This window comes from Asterias rubens, chromosome 22 (assembly GCF_902459465.1).
Source record: "Asterias rubens chromosome 22, eAstRub1.3, whole genome shotgun sequence".
In the NCBI taxonomy this organism is placed as follows: domain Eukaryota; kingdom Metazoa; phylum Echinodermata; class Asteroidea; order Forcipulatida; family Asteriidae; genus Asterias; species Asterias rubens.
Genome location: NC_047083.1, coordinates 4,255,978 through 4,275,449, shown reverse-complemented (window position 1 = coordinate 4,275,449; position 19,472 = coordinate 4,255,978). Strand labels below are relative to the sequence as shown.

Here is a 19,472-nt window from a genome sequence, read left to right as displayed (position 1 = left end):
TGCTTGTAAAAGAACCCAGTGTGCTTATCGCAAAGAAAAGGGGTTCGCCCCGGTGTTCCTGGCTGGATTGGCAGCATATTGCGCCACAGCACCTTGTAAACCATTACATGTTGCTAAGGATTAGATCTTATACCTCAAACTTTGTCCCACTCTGTGCAGTAATAATACCTGGCTCGTTGTATCCTTTGGCAAAAGGCGCGTTATAAATACGGTTGTTATTATTATTATTTATTATTAACTCTTCAACATGTTCAAAGAGATTGCTGTGAGTACATTGTATTGCCGCAAACCTTACCGAAGAAAATGAATAATTTTCTCAGCAGTTTTTCAAGGCAGTGAACACTATTGGTAAATACTTAAAATAATTGTTAGCATAAAAACTTACTTGGTAACAAGTGGGTGAGGTTGATGGTATAAAACATTGTGAGAAACGGTTCCCTCTGAAGTAATGCAGTTTTCGAGAAAGAAGTAATTTTGAACGAATTTGATTTCGAGACCTCAGAGTTAGATTTTGAGGTCTCAAAATCAAGCATCTGAAAGCACACAGCTTCGTGAGACAAGGGTGTTTTTTCTAACTATATTATCTCGCAACTTCGACGACCAATTCAGCTCATATTTTCACAGGTTTGTTACTTTGTGCATATGTTGAGACACAACAAGTGAGAAGACTGGTCTTTGACAATAACCAATATTGTCCAGTGTCTTTAAACAAAACTTTAAACAACATTATTTGTACAGGACATAATAGCTGCAATGACTCTTCAGCAATTTGCAAAAGAAATATAAAAATGTGCACGAATTTACAGATCAGCATGATTAGACAGGTGAAGGGCGCCCTCTATTTCTAGTAGTCTTTTTTCAAGCGTGCTGCGAGTTTCATCGGTTGAAGCTCAACCTCCAGATCAGGGCTGGCATAGTCTGAACATGAGTGACGTCCACATCCCTAATCAGAAATAAACACAACAGAAACAAAAATCATTGACGACACTTTTTAGGGACTCTGTCAGAATGATCAATGATTAAGGTAGACTGGTCCCCTGTCTTGACCTGCAAGGATGAAGATGGGCCCCATGAATGCATGGTCCCCTGGACAGGCAGACAGGCACTGTTCTTACAGGCCCAACAATTTCATTGGATAAACGAGCTGTGACATAAGCTTTCATATCTGTTTTATGATTGGTCCGAGGTGATGCTTGCACTTTTGACTGTCTGCATGCAGCATAAAAAAATGTGTGCATTTATAAGTTTCTGTACAGAAAACATGTAGTGTTTTCTTTTTTTACATATTAGGCAGTGAGAGAAGATTTATCTCGTTGTATATTATGGAAAACAAGTCTTTGATTGGCATATTTATAATTAGGCTGAAAGTAAAATTGTAACCACAATCACAAGTCCGCCGGACTTGTCCAGTCATGAGTTTACTCGCCCGATGATAAAATCACTGTCCAAGAGCCAGTGGTGCAGTAAAAAATTCAAGCCCTGCTATAGGGAGCAATAAAGGACTTACCTGGGACTTTCTGAGTGGTGTTGGAGTGTGGAATGTCTTGAATGAATGCATCACTTTGGCTGACCTACAGAGAGGAAAACATTCAAAAAGAGGGGAAAATTTCAAACCAGAGGAAAATTCTCAAATAAAGCCACAAATTAAAAGGAGAACTGAGTCAGGCATGATAATCTGAATTTCTGCGCTAGCTGTGTAATAAAGTAAACATGCGCACAAGCAAAAATTCCCTGCTTAACCCGAGACATAATTTTTTTCTTGACAAAAGCTCGGAATTCTCTGCTTCTGGGCTGCTTCTTTGCTTATGGTTTTAAGCAGAGCCATTGGGCTCAGTGCTCTTAGCCGCAAAGATGAACTTAATCACTGTAGCATGCAAGCCTATAATTAAGGGTGCTTGCCTAGCAGAAAAAGTAGCTAGGCACAACAAAATTATTTAGCTAACCAGAATAGGGTTACCAGCCAAATTACCACGTCATGTGTACAATTTGTGACTGGTATCCTACTCGTTTATGCTTACCAAAAAAGAGTTAAGCACTATTTGCTTAGGTGGCTCAATGAAATTTGGTCCTGAACTTGAATTTGATGGTCTTAACAATTCGGCCATGACACCCTTATTATTATTTATTATTATTATTATTTATTCGGCATAAAAACACATACAAAGTACAAACATAATCAAAACAAAACAAAAGCCAGGGACATATACCTTAAAATTAATGAGTCATTTTCAATGACAAAGTAATAATATTTGTTCATACTTGCTGAGGAACCGTCGTCCACTTGGCGTGTTGAGTGAGCGGATGTTTTCTCGGCTGGTGAGCTTCCCTCGTTCCTCAGAAAACCGGGGACTAAATCTAAGGGCCTTATTTGAGGAGCGTCTTTGAGATGACTTTTGAAGGGAAGTTGTAAACGGATTCAAACTGTTCAGAGACAATGGTAAAAATGGGTAATTTTTTTTTTTTTAAATACACTTTATTTGGAGCTTTCATCGATTCCTGGGCGATAATAAGTAAATAAATAAGGTTACATCTCTTGAATATTTTTGTTTAAACAAAGAAAATTTTACTAGAATCTATGACCTCCAGATCAACGTACAGTTGCTCCACCAACTAATTTATCTTATCCAATGTTTGTGATCTTCCAAGTAGGTCAACATATTCCCCAACCATAGGGTTAGAGAGATATAATAATAAAAATTCATAATAATTTGGGGGGCTAATCATCCTTACTCGCAGCTAAGAGCTGAATTGCAAAGGACGCGGCTCCAACGTGTTCGAGAAGCAGGCATGCAAGGGCGCCCTTGGCTGCAAGCCACATCGACCCATTATGACCACGGAGCACAGCCAAGATCGAAAGTGTTTGATTTTTCCTGAGGGAGGAAAACCGGATGGTTTGGAAAACCCTGGTGGCACAGCAGAGAACTAACGCACAACTCACATATGGCCCTGGCTGGGAAACAAACCAGGGTCACCTTGGTGAGAGGCGAGCACTTTACGCACAAGCCAACCATGCCAGAGATAGCTCAGTTGGTAGAGCGCCAGCACGCTAACATGGAGGTCACAGGTTCAAGCCGCAAACAATAGTTGACCAATGGTCATTGCGTAAACATTTATCCTGTTTGTCGTTGTTCAACTCCAACCCATTTTATAAATTACACATACCTCTCCTCTGCAGCAATAATACAGGGAGATATTCTCTCCTCGTCCCCCGCCTGAAGCTCAGGTTTGGTTCCCGGCTCTGAAGATCCATTGGTGATTTCATGGTGGCTCCTAATTGAAGTCTCGACTTCCCCTACCAGGCCGGAGGTAGGTTTACTGAGACTGTTTTCCTTCTGGGGACGGAAAAAATACAGGGTTCCTCGACTTAGTGCTTGTTTTAAGGCACTCAACACTAATTACCCAAAATAATTGTTAGCATAACATTTTACATGGTAACAAGCAAAGGAGGGCTGTCGACAGTATAAAGGAAATGTGAGTAAAGGCTCCCTCTGAAGTAACATAGTTTTTTAGATAGAGGTAATTTCTCACTCAACTAATTATAAGACTTCAGGTTTTAAGCCTTTTATTAGCACACCAATTTTGTGCAACTGCGATGACTTGTTTTTGTATGCATAGATGGGACACATCAAGTGAGAGTATTGGTCCAGTACCTTTAAAGACACTAGACTTGATTGGTAATTATCAGAATAATTTTTAGCATAAAAACTTACTTGGTAACAAGCAATGGAGAGCTGGTGATAGTATAAAACATTGTGAGAAAAAGCTCCCTCTGAAGTAACGTAGTTTTCACGAAAGAAGTAATTTTGATTTTCAGACCTCAGACCTTAAAATCAAGCATCTGAAAGCACACAACTTCTTATGACAAGGGTGTTTTCTTTCATTATTATCTCGCAACTTCGATGACCAATTGAGCTAAAATTTTCACAGGTTATTTTGTTAGTTTATGCATATGTTCAGATACAGCAAGTGAGAAGACGGGTATTGGCCTAAAGACCTGGGCACTAATAAGATGTCCGTTGAGACCTTATTGTAAAAGCACTAAAAGCAATACTTACTATTAATATTAGCAATAATAACTAAACAAAATTATCATTACACTTGAAACTTTACCTTGCTGTACGACAGCTCGGTACTCGTAGTGTCTTCGGAGCTTAATATTATCCCATCATGCACTGGGAGAGTCATGGTCAGGGCACGGAGTCCCTCCCTCCACGGCGACGAACAAGAGGTCACCGACTCCTCAAACCTGGTCCACCTCACAGAGCCTGGCACCTTAGCTTTCGATGATGTCACCTTCTTGTTTTGTAATGCAGCTTTACCGGCGAGAGCATTGGGTGCAAGACTTAACTCTGTGCTGATTTTCTGGTCTGGCGCCTTACTCTTCATCAGCAGCACACCCTTGGTTAAGGGAGCAGATTTATCCTTAACGACATTGGGTGCAAAACTAAACTCAGTGCACGTTTTCCAGTCTGGTGCCTTGCCGAGGACAAACGGTACCTCTGATGAGTTATCCTGTATTGAGAAAGGTTTTGCGATACTTGGTGCCATACTCCATGGCTGGGTGCTTGCCTTGGCCATTCCCGGCGTCCTCCGTCTCGTCTGATTGGCTCGGTTTGACGCTCTGGTTCGAGATGCGTGAGACATCTTGGAAGGTTGAGTCTGCCGAGAGCTTGAGGATCGGAAGAGACCAAGAACTCTCTGGAACATCGTGGTCTCTTCACCTGAAAATATAAAATGAAATAAATATAGAAATTTAAAAGCAACAGTTAAACAGAAACATAGAGATGCTACTTATTCTTCTTTATATCAAATGCACAGGTTTTGCTTGGCTTTTATTGGGCAGCCATGCTATGTGTGCAAAGTTTATACTGAACTTTTTATGTGACTAGGCAGTGGCACATGCTTTTTCACTATTATACAGGGATGCTTTTCGATACTGGACTATAGCCCAGCTAGAACACTTGGACAGAATTTTGAATGGTTCACGGGTGTTTTCAACTAGCATTTGCTTCATAAATTTGATTTGATATATTGACAAAAACAATGTTGCAATCAAAGGATGATTCATAAAACGATTTGACTTACTTTTATCTTCCCCACGAGGGCGTTTTCCTGCTTGCTCAGAATCGTCAGACTCCGATTCCAAATGCCGCCGTCTTTTGCGCCCTAAAAGTGTTGGTTAAAAGCGCACAATTTATTATCAACAATGCACCAAATTTAAATTAGGACCAACTTCTTTAGCGAACAAATTTTCTGGTTAAAAAACTGATTCTTCTTCCACTAACCAACCGGCTGTTCCTTGTCATAGAGTTGTGTACTTCACTGTTATAACTAGTTATTACCAGGGCCCAATTTCATAGAGCTGCTTAAGCACAAAATTTTGCTTAAGCAAAAAAATCCTTGCTTAGTAAAAATCAGATTACCGGCCAAGACTACACTCAATTGTTATGCTAAGTGAACAACAGCTAAATACCAGTCACAATCAATGTATATGGCATAACATTTTGGCCAGTAACATGTGTAAAATAAGCGAGCTGTTTTCGTGCTTAAGTAAAATTTTTGCTTTCAAGAAAATGGTAATAATGGATCCTTTCAAGAAAATGGTAATAATGGATCTAGGTTAAGGATCCAAAAATTTCAGCCACGTAGTAGGTATTTCACCTGGTTTAAGGACTGGATTCTTCAGCCACCAACTAGTTATAACCTGGTTTAGCTGAACACTCTCAGTCCACTAAATTAGTATTACCTGGTAAAGGGTTGGATTTTCACTGCTAACTAGTTACTACTATCTTGTTTAGGATTGGATTCTTCAGCCACTAACTAGTTATTTTTACCTGGTTCAGAATTGGGTTCTTAGGCCACTAACCAGTTAGTACCTGGTTTAGGATCGGATTCTTAAGCCAATAACTAGTTATTACCTGGTTTAGAAACAGGTTCTTTGGCCACTAACCAGTTATTACCTGGTTGAGGATCGGATTTTTCACCCTTATACTTAGTATTTATTACCTGGTTTAGGATCGGATTCTTTACCACTAACTAGTATTTATTACCTGGTTTAGGACCAGATTCTTCACCACTAACTAGTAACTAATTACCTGGTTTAGAATCAAATTCCTCAGCAACTATTGCTTGTAGAGCATCAATCTCCCATTTGTCTACAGTCATTTTCCAAATCACTGGCAGCAACGTCTCAGCACTAACGCTGTTAAAAAGAAAAAAGTTAAAAACCAAAATTAAAGTATTGTGAAAAAAATTTGTTTTATTTCTTTACAGAAAATTTTATTACCAATGTTCACTACAGACCTTACAGATTTGCAATCTCTGTTTTTTTTGTTTTTTTTTCCTTGCTGTACCCACGTTTTCCCCACTGTTTTGCTCAAATTTTCCCGACTGTTTCGCTCAAAATTGATAAGAAAAAAAGAACAGAGTTTGGGAACAGAAACTTACAGTTCTGGCGGTGGATGAAGAAGCTTTGGAAGGATGCGTGACATGTCGGAAGTTTGAAGAAGTTCGTCTTGGCTCACTCGTAGGACAGCCAAGGCGACACGGAATATCGTACTAATACCTAAAATAAAAAATAAACATGTATATTTATTTTGTTTGGTAGGCTTGCTGGGGCTTTCGGAAAAGTGGGTGGCGCTCTTCAGTAGCGTTCAAAGTGGTTTTTAATTTATTAGCCATGACCTCATCATACAGCAAGGCTACTTTGACCTATAAATGCCACTCCATAAATAGCTCACATAAAGTTATAAGATTAGTAATTTTAAAGGGCACTTGCCACGTCAGGCAAGGACTCTCCAATGAAAGTGAAGACAAAAGTGCCACTACGACTGGGGGACTTAAAGGCAGTGGACACTATTGGTAATTACTCAAAATAATTATTATCATAAAAACTTTCTTGATTATGAGTAATGGGGAGAGGTTGATGGTATAAAACATTGTGAGAAACAGCTCCCTCTGAGGCATGAAGTGATGTAAGTAAGAAGTAATTTTCCACGAATTTGATTTTGAGACCTCAGATTTAGAATTTGAGGTCATGAAATCAAGCATCCGAAAGCACACAACTTCGTGTGACCAGGGTGTTTTTTCTTTCATTATTATCTCGCAACTTCGACGACCGATTGAGCTCAAATTTTCACAGATTTGTTATTTTATGCATATGTTGAGATACAGCAAGTGAGAAGACTGGTCTTTGACAATTACCAGACAGGCTTTAGACCCTCACTCTACTGGTCAGAAACACCTGAGCATGAGTCTGGTGCTCTGAACCGCTAGTCCACAACGATTGCATTTTTTTCAAATTACCATCCAGTAAGATAAGATCCCATATCGTCAGTACAGTATCCCAGCACGGGAACGATGTATAGAGACACATGAACCAGGGCGTGACGAAGGTTAAGAGGTGAAGCTCCATCGATGCCTAAAAATGCACAAAATAAAAAAAGTTGCAATATTTAATATGATGTAGAACGAAACAAATGAGAAATATTGTCTTTAAAGGCATTTGACGCTACTGGTAATTACTCAAAATAATTGTTAGCATAACAAATTCCTTGGTAACGAGCAACGGAGAGCTGTTGATAGTATAAATCATTGTGAGAATTGGCTCCCTTTGAAGTAAAATTATTTTTAAGGAAGAGTTAATTTCTCACTCAAATAATAAAAGACTTGAAAAAATGAAAAAGCTTACAAATTTGTGCAAAAGAAGGGTGTTTTTTTCTCTTGCCACTTCGATGAACAATTGAGTCAAAGTTTGAACAGATTTGTTATTTTACGTATGTTGGGAGAAAACTCTTTAAGGGGGGGAATTTTATCATGGCAGTATTGGCTACATTTTACAACTTGGTGACATAATGCAGAGTCCTCAGGGTAGCCTTTGCCTATTTTACTCACCAAATGTCTGGCAAACTTGGGTAGTCTGTTGGTGATCAATTTCTGGAAGACGGCTGCATGCTGTTGAATCCTGGAATTGAGAACAATTTTCAATAATAAAAAATAATGAAAATAATAGTGGTTTCTTTTTGTAGCGACTAATCCGTCGCTCAGTGACATTCAGTATTTTCCTGCAAGGTGGGACTACGTTTGAATTATGAGACAGGGGTGAGAGTCATTACTAACGAAAAAGTCTGCAACTTGGATACAAATTCAAAGGCATGTTGAAATGCTGTCATTTCTACCGCTTGGTAACCCCTGGGGTTATAGATTCCAAGGAGCTTTTGGAAACAGTATCCAAAGCACTAGAGAAGTAGACCGATGAGCAGGACTTAAGTATTCGTGGCAAACAAATATTGTCTGATTTTCTTCATCATGCCGACATAAAAAGTCTGAATTGAGACAAAAGTCTAAACAATCTCATCCCTGATTATAGCACCGTGTAGTTCCTGTTGGGCATTATGCTGCCAATCAGCATAAAAAAGGTCCACCATAATGAAATGGTCAACAACTTTTATTACTACAAAATATTGTAAAGGGTATGCCAACAACATTTGTAAAAAATTAATAGCATTGATTGAAAATATAAATGTTCACAGATTTGCAAGATTTAAGATGGTCATGGTGGAAATATTTAGAGGATTGGAATGAAATACTCATCCCATAACCAATGATGAACCATCCCTTTTTAATGTTTCAGGAAAACTAGAGGATTGGAATGAATGTACTCTTCCCATAACCAATGATGAACCATCCCTTTTTTTAATGTTTCAGGAAAACTAGAGGATTGGAATGAATGTACTCTTCCCATAACCAATGATGAACCATCCCTTTTTAATGTTTCAGGAAAACTAGAGGATTGGAATGAATGTACTCTTCCCATAACCAATGATGAACCATCCCTTTTTTTAATGTTTCAGGAAAACTAGAGGATTGGAATGAATGTACTCTTCCAATAACCAATGATGAACCATCCCTTTTTAATGTTTCAGGAAAACTAGAGGATTGGAATGAATGTACTCTTCCAATAACCAATGATGAACCATCCCTTTTTAATGTTTCAGGAAAACTAGAGGATTGGAATGAATGTACTCTTGCAACAACCAATAATGTACCATCCCCTTATTGTATGTTTTGAGGATTTTTAATGATGTACCATCCCTTTATGATATATTTCTTCGAAACTACATAATTGGAAAAAGTACCCTTCCAAACGCCAACGGTGTATCATTCCTTTGTGATGTTTTATTTGAAAAATAGAGGATCAAGTCAGGTTCATACTTCCTGTGAGTGCAAAGCGTATATTGATATCACAGGGCTGTTTTTGCAGCGAATGTTTCCTTTCGCAGGAGTGGAACACAGTTCAAATGTTGCGAATAATTTATTAACATAGAATTCGAACTGCCTCTAGCTACCGGGCAACCTCGGTAGTCTAGTTGGTAAGACACTGCTCTAGAATTGCAAGGGTCGTGGGTCCGAATCCCACCTGAGTAACATGCCTGTGATATTTTTTTCACAGGACTCGGGAAAGTACTGAGTATACAGTGCTAACACACATCGGTGCATGGGTAAAAACTAAAATTAATATTCTTTATCCCCGATGCAAATTTAACATCGAATAATTTATTGCGAATTTGTAATGTCAAAATTTGTACCACATTCGCTTTCGCAGGAAGTATGAACCGGGCTTTAGATTGAATCAACTTTGTCCCAAAACAGAACCATACCTTAAAAGAGACTGGTCAAAGTATCCCGACAGATATTTTGGCTTCTCAAACAGCGCCACCAACGCCCAGAATGCCTCTTCCTCGTTCGACATCTGCATCAGAAGCATGCCGGCAATGTATGACATCCCTATCGATGAAACAAAACAAAAACAAAAAACACAATTTTTTTTAGGCGATATCAATAACTCGTTATCAATAATATAGGATTTGAGGCATTGCATGGTGAGGTATCAATGTATATTTGGTTTGCGGTAACACCATGTGTGTATCTACTTGCCAGGTAGAGTTTGTTCTTAGTGAACTGTCTTGCTTTATTCTACTGCCGTGGAGTAGATAATCGGAGGTTCGGGAGACTTCTCAGTTCTGAAAAGAACTGTCCTGCTTTTTAACTATTACCAGGGCGGATGTATAGAAATTAGACTGGACTACTACTTTAGCTTATAGGATCGTAATTAACTGTACTGCCACGGAGTCAGTTTTGAAATTGGTCTCAACGTTTCGTAAAATACAGAAACGAAACCGTTATGCTCGACTTTCTTAATTTGTATATTTGGTTTACGATAACACCATGTATATAAAATAATCTACTTTTACAAGATTTACACATATTTACTCGATACCTATCTGTTGTTCATTTGGTGTCTTTGTAACAAAAAGTGTAACTATGATTGTGGCTAAGCTTGGGCGATATCGGTTTATTTTTTTTCGCGATATATCGCTGACAATATATCGCGATATTCGATATAATTGCGATTAATTAAATTTGACACCATCAGTCTTCAAACTCCCAGTGAAAGTTGTAGAAGAGACAGTCATAGCATAAGAGAGGTGTTCTAATGACCTGTTCTTCTGGTTTTACTCCAAACCTATAAGGGTGCTAAGAAATACATTGCGATATTGCAATAATTAATCGATATCGCGATATATCGATATTTCGATTAAAACCAAATCGATCCAATATCGAAATCGTTTCCAAATTAGTATCGCGATATTCGATAATATCGTGATATCGCCCAAGCTTAATTGTGGCTGTACACACGAAACAAAATTCACACCGACCATTAGATAGGAAATTGTATTTTTACAGTTGTGTTTTACCTTGGCAGTAACCAACTTGTGGATTATAGAGAGCGTACACAGCAAGAAGACGGAACAACGAAGCTCGACCTTCTTTAGCCTCTAGAGAACCATCGATGAACAATCGATGTGAGGGAAACGAACGGTCTAAAGAAAAAGGGGGGTGGGAAAAGTTAATCCAAGTCAAATAGGGTATAAAGGGAAGGTATGCAATTGGATCACCTCAGTGCGAAAAAACCAGAACCAACACCTTGAAAACAATTCGCTGATGTACAGGAAGCCAGTGAAGTGCATTGATAACATTATATAAACTTACCGACATCCACAGTAATTTGGCGAATGACTTGCGGTGGGACGACATGATTCTGTTGCGTGTCCGAGGCCCCAGACATTTCCAGAAGCCCCTCCTTTAGGCAATACTCACTGATTCCTAAGTCGACAAGCTCTTGGCGTATCAACCTCACACTTTTCTAAAGAGAAAAACAAAAATCTAAAATTACCCCAAATTTTACAAAAGCCTTCTCATGGATTTGCTTGAATTTGATGAATTCAACGACAAACCACCCACTCTTATCAAGAGGTCTGCCCTGGAAACTGGGCAAACCCAAGAGAATAGCCACTACAGCCCGGATTAGGAGTAAGCAGTAAAACCCTGGGGTATTCTTTAAACGTGTAACCGGAACCCTATGAAATGTGGGATAGTGTGAAAGTCAGCGGGGTCAATCGAGCGGTAAAAAAAAACTCCCGGGGTCACCCCAGTGATGTATTCCATGGGGACAAGAAGCGAGTTTCTGCCAAAATTGGTCGGTGCCTGAAAACCCGCCTGGCACTCAGGATTCCCCAACCACCACAGGAAGCATTTCCTCTGTTTTCAACCAGTCTCCACATTTTCAAATTTGTTATATTTACACTTGCAATTTCCTTTCAAAGGTTTTCAACGAAAATGTGAAATTGGGTATTCACAAGTAAAAATGGTTATCTGAAGCCATAGGAAGATCTTCCATGTAACTGATCCATCTCGCAATGATTTCCAGGCAAACATTTTTCCACCACTAAAAAAATCCAGGGAAAGAGGTACAGTGTGAAAAGGTATAACAAAGAGTTTGAATACCTGATAGCTGAACTTTGACGTCTCTTTCAGGTTCCTACAAGCCAGTAAGTTCAGCCACAGTTCCTGTCTCATTGACGGGGGAACACCCTTTCTGATGAGTGATCTTAGCCGACTGCTACCGTTTATCTGAGTCCAAGACCAGTCTGATAACACACTTTGCCATGCTTCAATGTGTGCTGGACTGTTGACCAAAGTGTTTATCCTGACAACAAAAACAAAGAAATAATAAAGTAGGCCTAATGGCCTAAATAATTGATTATAAAACAGCACTTTGATATAGCACCTCCCAATCATATCCGAAGCGCAACGTGGGTCACATGAGTCGGGTTATCGATAGTGTCTCATTACAAATTTGTATACTGGTCATGATTGCCTTTCTGATTCATCTGAAGACGAGCAGAGTACTGTTTGACACGTCAAGACCAAACCAGCTCTTTTCAGAGCCAACACTCCCTCAAAAGAGATTTTTACACTCGCAAGTTTACTATTCATGTTTATATTTATAGCTACTCTTATGATTGCCTTTATAAGAAACTTACTTTTCTTCCGGATGATGTCTTTCTGAGTCACAGAAAGTGTCTTCGCAGAAGACAGCAAATCCGTGCTGATCGTAGCTTTTGACTCCCTCAGGAAGCCTTGGCCTTGGTTCAACTTTCATGCTGGATCTAAGTTGAATCAAATACTGAAAGTCAAGGGCTATAACTCAATCTCCAAGCAATCACTACCCCCCCCCCACCCCAACCCTAAAATTATTCAAAAGCCACTATTCTATCAAATTCAAGATCATCATAGTGCACTTGAATTGAGTTGAAAGCATTTGTATGAACGTAGAAAAATGCGAGTATTTCAAATTTTACGAAAAAATTACAAAAACAGAATGAGATTGAGAATCCCTAAATAAATGACAGTTAGTACTACTACACTAGTACTAGTAGTAGTAGGAACTACGTATTGTTCAAATCATTGGCCCAGCTAAACTGAAAAAAAGCTTTTTGACCTAGCTCTTCTTGTAGAACTTGGCACCACCTGTGACCGTGTGGCCCACTCTTCTCACTCAACTCTCCTTGGCCACACAGGACAGTTATGTGGGGCTAGCTAGGAACAACTTCAGGCCTGCAACTTTCAATCAATTGACTTCGTTTGCTCGGGAACCATGGAGGAAGGAACGGGAACCTTTCAATTTCATTGACCGAATAAATTGTGGAGGGTTAAGTTAAGGGCTAACTCACGGTTCTTATTAGTATGTAGCCCCCCCCCCCCCCCATATACTGTACAAAGAGTGTACACATTTGTAAGTGTACGACGTATTTATAAAAAACAACACTCAGCAGTTTGCTTTTATAAACATGATAAACGAGCGAGTCGATGGCAATTTCTTCCAGCGCACTCGCGGTGGCCTGCCTTACTTAAATATCCATCACCAAATTCGACAATTATCCATCTATAGTCTCAACCCTCTTTAGTAAAATACTTACATTCCTTGTTGCTCTAGATCCATGGACTTAATTTCTGCTGATTGGAATGTGACGAGGGCCTTGGATCGACAGAGCAGGAAATGCTTGTCAATAAATTTTCAAAATGACCCGCATTCAATTTTTGGGGGCGCACGGCAAATAAATTTGTGTCAACAAGAGCGCAGCTTCGACACTTGAGGGCGCTATATCAACTTACCAAGTTCACGCCAACTTCAACTTGTCAAACTTTTCTGTGGGAGCAATGGGATCTCATTTTCTGGAAACAAAGGTGAGTTCGAAAGTTTGTTTTATTTAGACTAAGTATGGGCTGATTAAAAGAAAATGCCTTCTGATCCAAACATGTAAGCGTAACATTAAACATGTCATTGCGTAATCAACCTATCTACTTCTGTTTTTATTATAAATTAATAAGTTAGTTAGTTTATTAATATTAGTTGACATTTATATTCAACTCTTGTGTCTTAATGACTTACATGTAAATACTTCGATCGATGGGTGAATCTTATAAGTTTGGTCCTCTCTCTAAGGTTTATTACCCCCTTTTTAGTATACCACACGGATGGGCCCAAATTTCCCACCTTGACTTATCAGAGTTTCCTCTGAACTTGTTTGTAGCCTTTACTTTACTTCATGTGTACTTCAATATGCCCCATGACATGCATGACCTACAAACCTCTTCGAGAACAAGTTTTCGACTTCGTCTATTTTATTGTTTCTACACAGTGTGTAGTCGTGTTTACGTCGTATAGAGAGTTTGAGTTGTGTAAATGTATAGGGACATTGTTTGTGCTGTGTGGAATCCATACTATTTTTTTTTAGTGAAGGTAAATTAATAACAATGAAATTAATCGAGAGATAAATAATTTATTTGGGGTCACAAGAACTTGCGAAGGGCCAGCCGAACTGCTTCACTAAATACTACTAAGGCCAAGTAAAAAAAAACATGTTTCGCGTCCCCGCCCGCTTCCTTTTTACAGGCCGCCTCCTTTTTTATTTTTTATTTTTTTTTTTTTTTTTATGCACATTATTATTATTTTTTTTTTTAAATAGGGTTATTTTAAATGATCTCAGCAAACACAATCTGAATGTCTTGTCTGAATGCCTCGACTAAATTGTTTCATTTATGTTTTGTGTATTTCAGCAGTAGAAAAAACAATGGATATTTGACATTTTAACAAAGAATGGCGGCCATCTTGAAATAAAAAATAAAAAGCCCCTCTTCCTCCTTTTTTTGAAAAACCCGGACGTGAAACATGTTTTATTTTTTACTCGGCCTAAGATCTTCCAACTACAATTAGGAAAACAAAATTAAACTCAAGTATTTTGGTCATGTTGGGAGAATGGGCAATGACCGATGAAGGTCCCATTGCAGTGCCCAATTTCATAGCCTGTAAATAAGCACAACAATTTGCTTAGCATTATAAAAACAGGATTACCAACAAAATTTCCACGTGTTTTTCAGGATAAGCAAACAACAGCTGAATGCCAGTAACAAGCAATAATGCAACAAATTAAAATTTGGTTGGTAATCTTGTTTTTATCAAGGAAGAAATTCCATGCTAAGCAAATTTGTGTGCTTTTTTACTAGCTTTTTGAAATTTGCCCAAGGTAGCAGACTAGACTTCATTTCGAGTCTGAGACTGTGGTTATTTCTCTGCATTAGCGCTAGCCACGCAGAATTCCCCCAGCAGATTTGCTATCACACGCTCCTTCTCAACCGTAGGCCAATGACGGAGGTTAATCTGCAAGAGGGCGCTATTTCAGGCAATAATGTGTTGGCTATCGGGTAGACTAAAAGCCACGCTCACAGACTTCAATTCAAATCAATTCAATTCAATTGTTTATTGTCACACATATAAATACATATACAGTGAAATTCACTTCGGCTTGCGAGTCTAAAAATATCAAAAAAATACAATAGTTACAAAAAATACAGAAAACCCTTAAACCACATAGGCATACAATAACTAATAACGAACAAAATAAACAGTATGCGCACATTATGCAGAGAGACAATAACAGTTACAAAATTTGAGCTCAATCGGTCATCAAAGTTGCGAGATAATAATAGAAGAAGAAAACACCCTAGTCATACGAAGTTGTGTGCGTTTAGATGGTTGATTTCGAGACCTCAAGTTCTAAACTTGAGGTCTCGAAATCAAATTCGTGGAAAATTACTTCTATCTCGAAAACTACTCCACTTCAGAGGGAGCCGTTTATCACAATATTTTATACTGCCAGTGCCCACCTCTCCCCATTATTCGTTATCAAGTGAGGTTTAATGCTAATCATTATTTTGAGTAATTACCAATAGTGTCCACTGCCTTTAAAAAAGGGAAGGAGGAGGGCCTTTTTAATACATTTTGTTTTATTGCCGCCCAACAATTTTTAAAGCCATTGGACACTTTCGGTAAACAGTATTGTCCAAAGGCCCACACTTCGAGTATCACAACTGATATAACAAAAATAACAAACCTGTGAAAATTTAGGCTGAATCGGTCATCGGAGTCGGCGGGAAAACCCACCCTTGTTTCCGCACGTTTCGCCGTGTCATGACATGTGTTTAAAATAAATCCGTAATTCTCGACAACGAGAATTGATAATAATATTGTTTTAATGTTTTCTCGAAAAGTGAAGCATTTCATGGAATAATATTTCAAGAGAAGTCTTTCACCATTACCTTCTGTAAACCCTGTAAGTTATTTGTAAATCTGTGAACTTTTATTTGTTTTCTGTTCCGAAAGTGTATAATGGCTTTAACGACAATTGGTCGGACATTCCATAAGAAAGAAGAAGCCCCCCCCCCCCCCAAAGAAGGTGGCGGTGGGGGACACTAAACATGTTTTTTTTTTACCTAAAACCCAAATGTCCACAGTGTGGTCGAATACCCAGTTGTTTACCTCTTCCTCTTTGGTTGTTCTATAATTTGTGTTAGTGAAAAGTAATTGATGGAAACGAATCCACTCTTCTGAAGAAAACAAGTATAAGACGATCCTGATCGAAACGTGGAGATGAAACCAACGGTTCTTTTCAGAACCAACCACCAAAACTCAGTTAGAGTTTATCAATACATGTTACCGCAAACCTTTTCTATCATATTATTAACACCATGCAAAGTATCAAATCCTACTGCTTAAAATAACATCAAGCAATGACGTAACATCATTCTTTGACAATGAAACCGGAAGCACTAACTGAAAAGTTGACTCTGCGGTTGACATGTGTGTGGAAACCGCAAAGAGAACATCCGGTCCCTTTTAATGGACATCACACGAAACAAGTAATTAAAGGCAGTGGATACTATTGGTAATTACTCAACAAATTTTCATCATAAAACCTTTCTTGATTACGAGTAAAGGGAGAGGTTGATAGCATAAAACAATGTGAGAAACAGCTCCCTCTGAAGTGACGTAGTTTTCGAGAAAGAAGTAACTTTCATCCAGTTTGATTTCGAGACCTCGAGTTTATAATTTGAGGTCTCGAAATCAAGCATTCAGAAAGCACACAACTTCGTTTGACAAGGGTGTTTTTTCTTTCATTATTATCTCGCAACTTCGATGACCGATTGAGCTCAAATGTTCACAGGTTTGTAATGGTATGCATATTTTTGAGACCCACTAAGTTAGAAGACTGGTCTTTGACAATTACCAATAGTGTCCACAGTGTCTTTAAAGGGAGGTTGCATATTAATTTTGGTAATTACTCCCCAAAAGAATGGAACGTACTTGGTAAAGAGCTATGGAGAGAGAATAATACAAAACATTTTTTAGAAAACGGCACCCTTTGAGTCAGATGTGGTTTTAGAGAAAGGGCCATTTTCACCCAAATATTTGTAAGTGAAGCATGAAGCCTTTCTCAGTCATTTCAAAGCACACAAGACGTCTATGCATAGATCATACATATAGACCTGGGCCCAATTTCATAGAGCTGCTAAGCACACAAATTTGCTTAGCATAAAATTTCTTCCATGATAGAAACTGGATTACCAGCCAAACTTCCATTTGTTGTCTGTTGCTTCTCACTGGTATTGAGCTGTTGTTTGCTAGTCCTGAAAATCACGTGGAAATTTGGTTGGCATTCCTGTTTTTATCGAGGGAGAAATGTCATGCTAAGCAAATTTTTGTGCTTAGCAGCGCTATGAAATTGGACCCTGGTCTATGTATGGAGGTATTACTACCTCATGGTCTATGCGAAACAAGGGTGTTTTTTCTTTCATTATTTTCTTGTATCTTCGATGACCGTTTGAGCCCAATTTTGTTTCACATGCTTTTCATGTGATGCTTGTGTTGATGCACACCAAGTGAGAGGATACCAGTCTTTGGCAATCAAACGTGTTTCGGCGAATCTATACTTTTTACAAAACATGGCATATATCGGAATATTAACTGTCAAGTGACATACCTCATTAAAGCCATTGGACCCTTTCGGTACAGAACAAAAAAAAAGTTCACAGATTTACAAATAACTTACAGGGTTAACAGAAGGTAGTGGTGAAAGACTTCTCTTGAAATATTATTACATGAAATGCTTTACTTTTTGAGAAAACAGTAAAACAATATAAATTCTCGATATCGAGAATTACGGATTTATTTTAAACACATGTCATGACACGGCGAAACGTGCGGATACAGGAGTGGGTTTTCCCGTTATTTTCTCCTGGCTGAAATTTTCCTAGGTTCAGTACTGTTTACCAAAAGGGTCCAATGGCTTTAAAGACAAAACACTCACTGAACAAACAAACATAATTAAAGACTGTAATCGGTGTTTTATTGGAAACAAAAAGGTCGATTTGTAATAAATTGTTCGGAAGTTTTTTTTTAAAGATGTGGATGAATCGATGCATAAAAACAACGATGCGTCATCACATACTCTAGACTTCTCTTTTTACCAATCAACGAGCCGGCAGCATGTTCTTCGTCTATTTTGTTTCTTATCCCCCTGAACCAGAGAGCCGCCAGCCACCCTGGGCAATGTTAGTTCCAACCATCATTTGCGATCGAGTAAACAACCTCTCATGTAGTATAAACACATTTAACGGCATTTGTGAACGTATGATGTGTTTACAGGGGCCATTCTGTGCGCGATTGTCACCCCTTTACACTCCCGTAGCAGAGTAATTAGGTTGTTGTGTGCTGGTGGGGAAAATAACACTGCATGTTGGAAAGAAAATCCCCCCTTTCCAGCATACACTCGGATCATAATAAGTAAAGAATAAGTAAAGCTGGAAAACTATTACCCGTTCTCGGCCCGCGTATTAGATCAAACACAGGGATTAGAGGCAAATCTCTGGCTGGTCCATTTACACGATTTTTTGTGCAAGTGAAAGGAGCGTGGTTGACTTGTGTAAATATTTATTATAATGAGCTGTGTTTTGTGTTTGCGTGTGTTGTGTGTAGGTGGAGTTAAAACGTCCATGTGAAAGGAAACAGTTTGGGGGCCTCGACAATCCCTCTTTAGGTATTGTTCGCCACCCCGTGTGCCATTAACTTCTAAAAGGGTTCGCTGCGAAACTTTTGGAGAGAAACAGTTTGTGCTAATTGTATACAAAAAAAGTCTTGGCGCTTATAGAAAAAAATACGGACTCGGGTTATTTTTAACAGGACTTTTTATAACGGTGGATTTGTCTTGAGGTGGAGTTTTGTTTCGTTAACTATGTGGTTTGATGGCTTGATGAGAGGGCGCTGACATTTACACCATGGTTGGACCTCTGTCTTTTCTCTATGGTTAGATGATGGTCACGACGATACACCATAAACTGTTGTGACCAACTTAGCCCTTTGGTTTGTACCATAGATATACAGTGGACCCTTCTCAATGGTTGTCTAATCCACGTGCTGGTTTATTACCTGATAATCGAATTTCAACCGAAGTCCACCACCCTTCACAAAATCCAGCCTTCAACGCACTTCCAAGGGTTTAACAACGTGTAACACACCAATCGGTTCTGACAAAAATGGGATTTCACGGGCGGCTCTCTGGAAACGAGCAGTGACAGCACCCAGCGTCCGCTACCAGCCAGGAGTACACGGGATGGAGCCAGTGCTCGGACTGCATGCCTCCACCAAGTCACATACCATTAGCTTCAGCGTGCATCTCGCACCGCAGGCACTACCCCGTGTCCGCACCGTGATTGGCAGTTGACGGACAGCG

The 19,472-nt window shown here is 39.0% G+C and overlaps 1 protein-coding gene across 3 annotated transcripts; it reads right to left on the bottom strand.

The window, feature by feature from the left end:
* Positions 1 to 669: 669 nt before the first annotated feature.
* On the bottom strand, positions 670 to 19,253 carry LOC117304932. 3 transcript variants are annotated; one of them, XM_033789572.1, is made up of 17 exons: positions 19,169 to 19,253; positions 13,519 to 13,578; positions 12,387 to 12,512; positions 11,848 to 12,049; positions 11,053 to 11,206; positions 10,758 to 10,883; positions 9,660 to 9,786; positions 7,894 to 7,963; positions 7,306 to 7,420; positions 6,448 to 6,565; positions 6,096 to 6,202; positions 5,086 to 5,166; positions 4,111 to 4,721; positions 3,163 to 3,332; positions 2,260 to 2,421; positions 1,508 to 1,571; positions 670 to 943 (listed from the first exon to the last, which is right to left on the bottom strand). In XM_033789572.1, the coding sequence occupies exons 3-17, from the start codon at positions 12,503 to 12,505 to the stop codon at positions 845 to 847; spliced, it is 2,325 nt and encodes a 774-aa protein (XP_033645463.1). In that variant the 5' UTR covers positions 12,506 to 12,512; positions 13,519 to 13,578; positions 19,169 to 19,253; the 3' UTR covers positions 670 to 844. The 3 variants fall into 3 exon arrangements, with proteins under 3 accessions (XP_033645463.1, XP_033645462.1, XP_033645464.1); XM_033789571.1 differs by lacking the exons at positions 13,519 to 13,578; positions 19,169 to 19,253 and adding an exon at positions 13,323 to 13,460; XM_033789573.1 differs by lacking the exons at positions 13,519 to 13,578; positions 19,169 to 19,253 and adding an exon at positions 12,845 to 12,874.
* Positions 19,254 to 19,472: the final 219 nt, after the last annotated feature.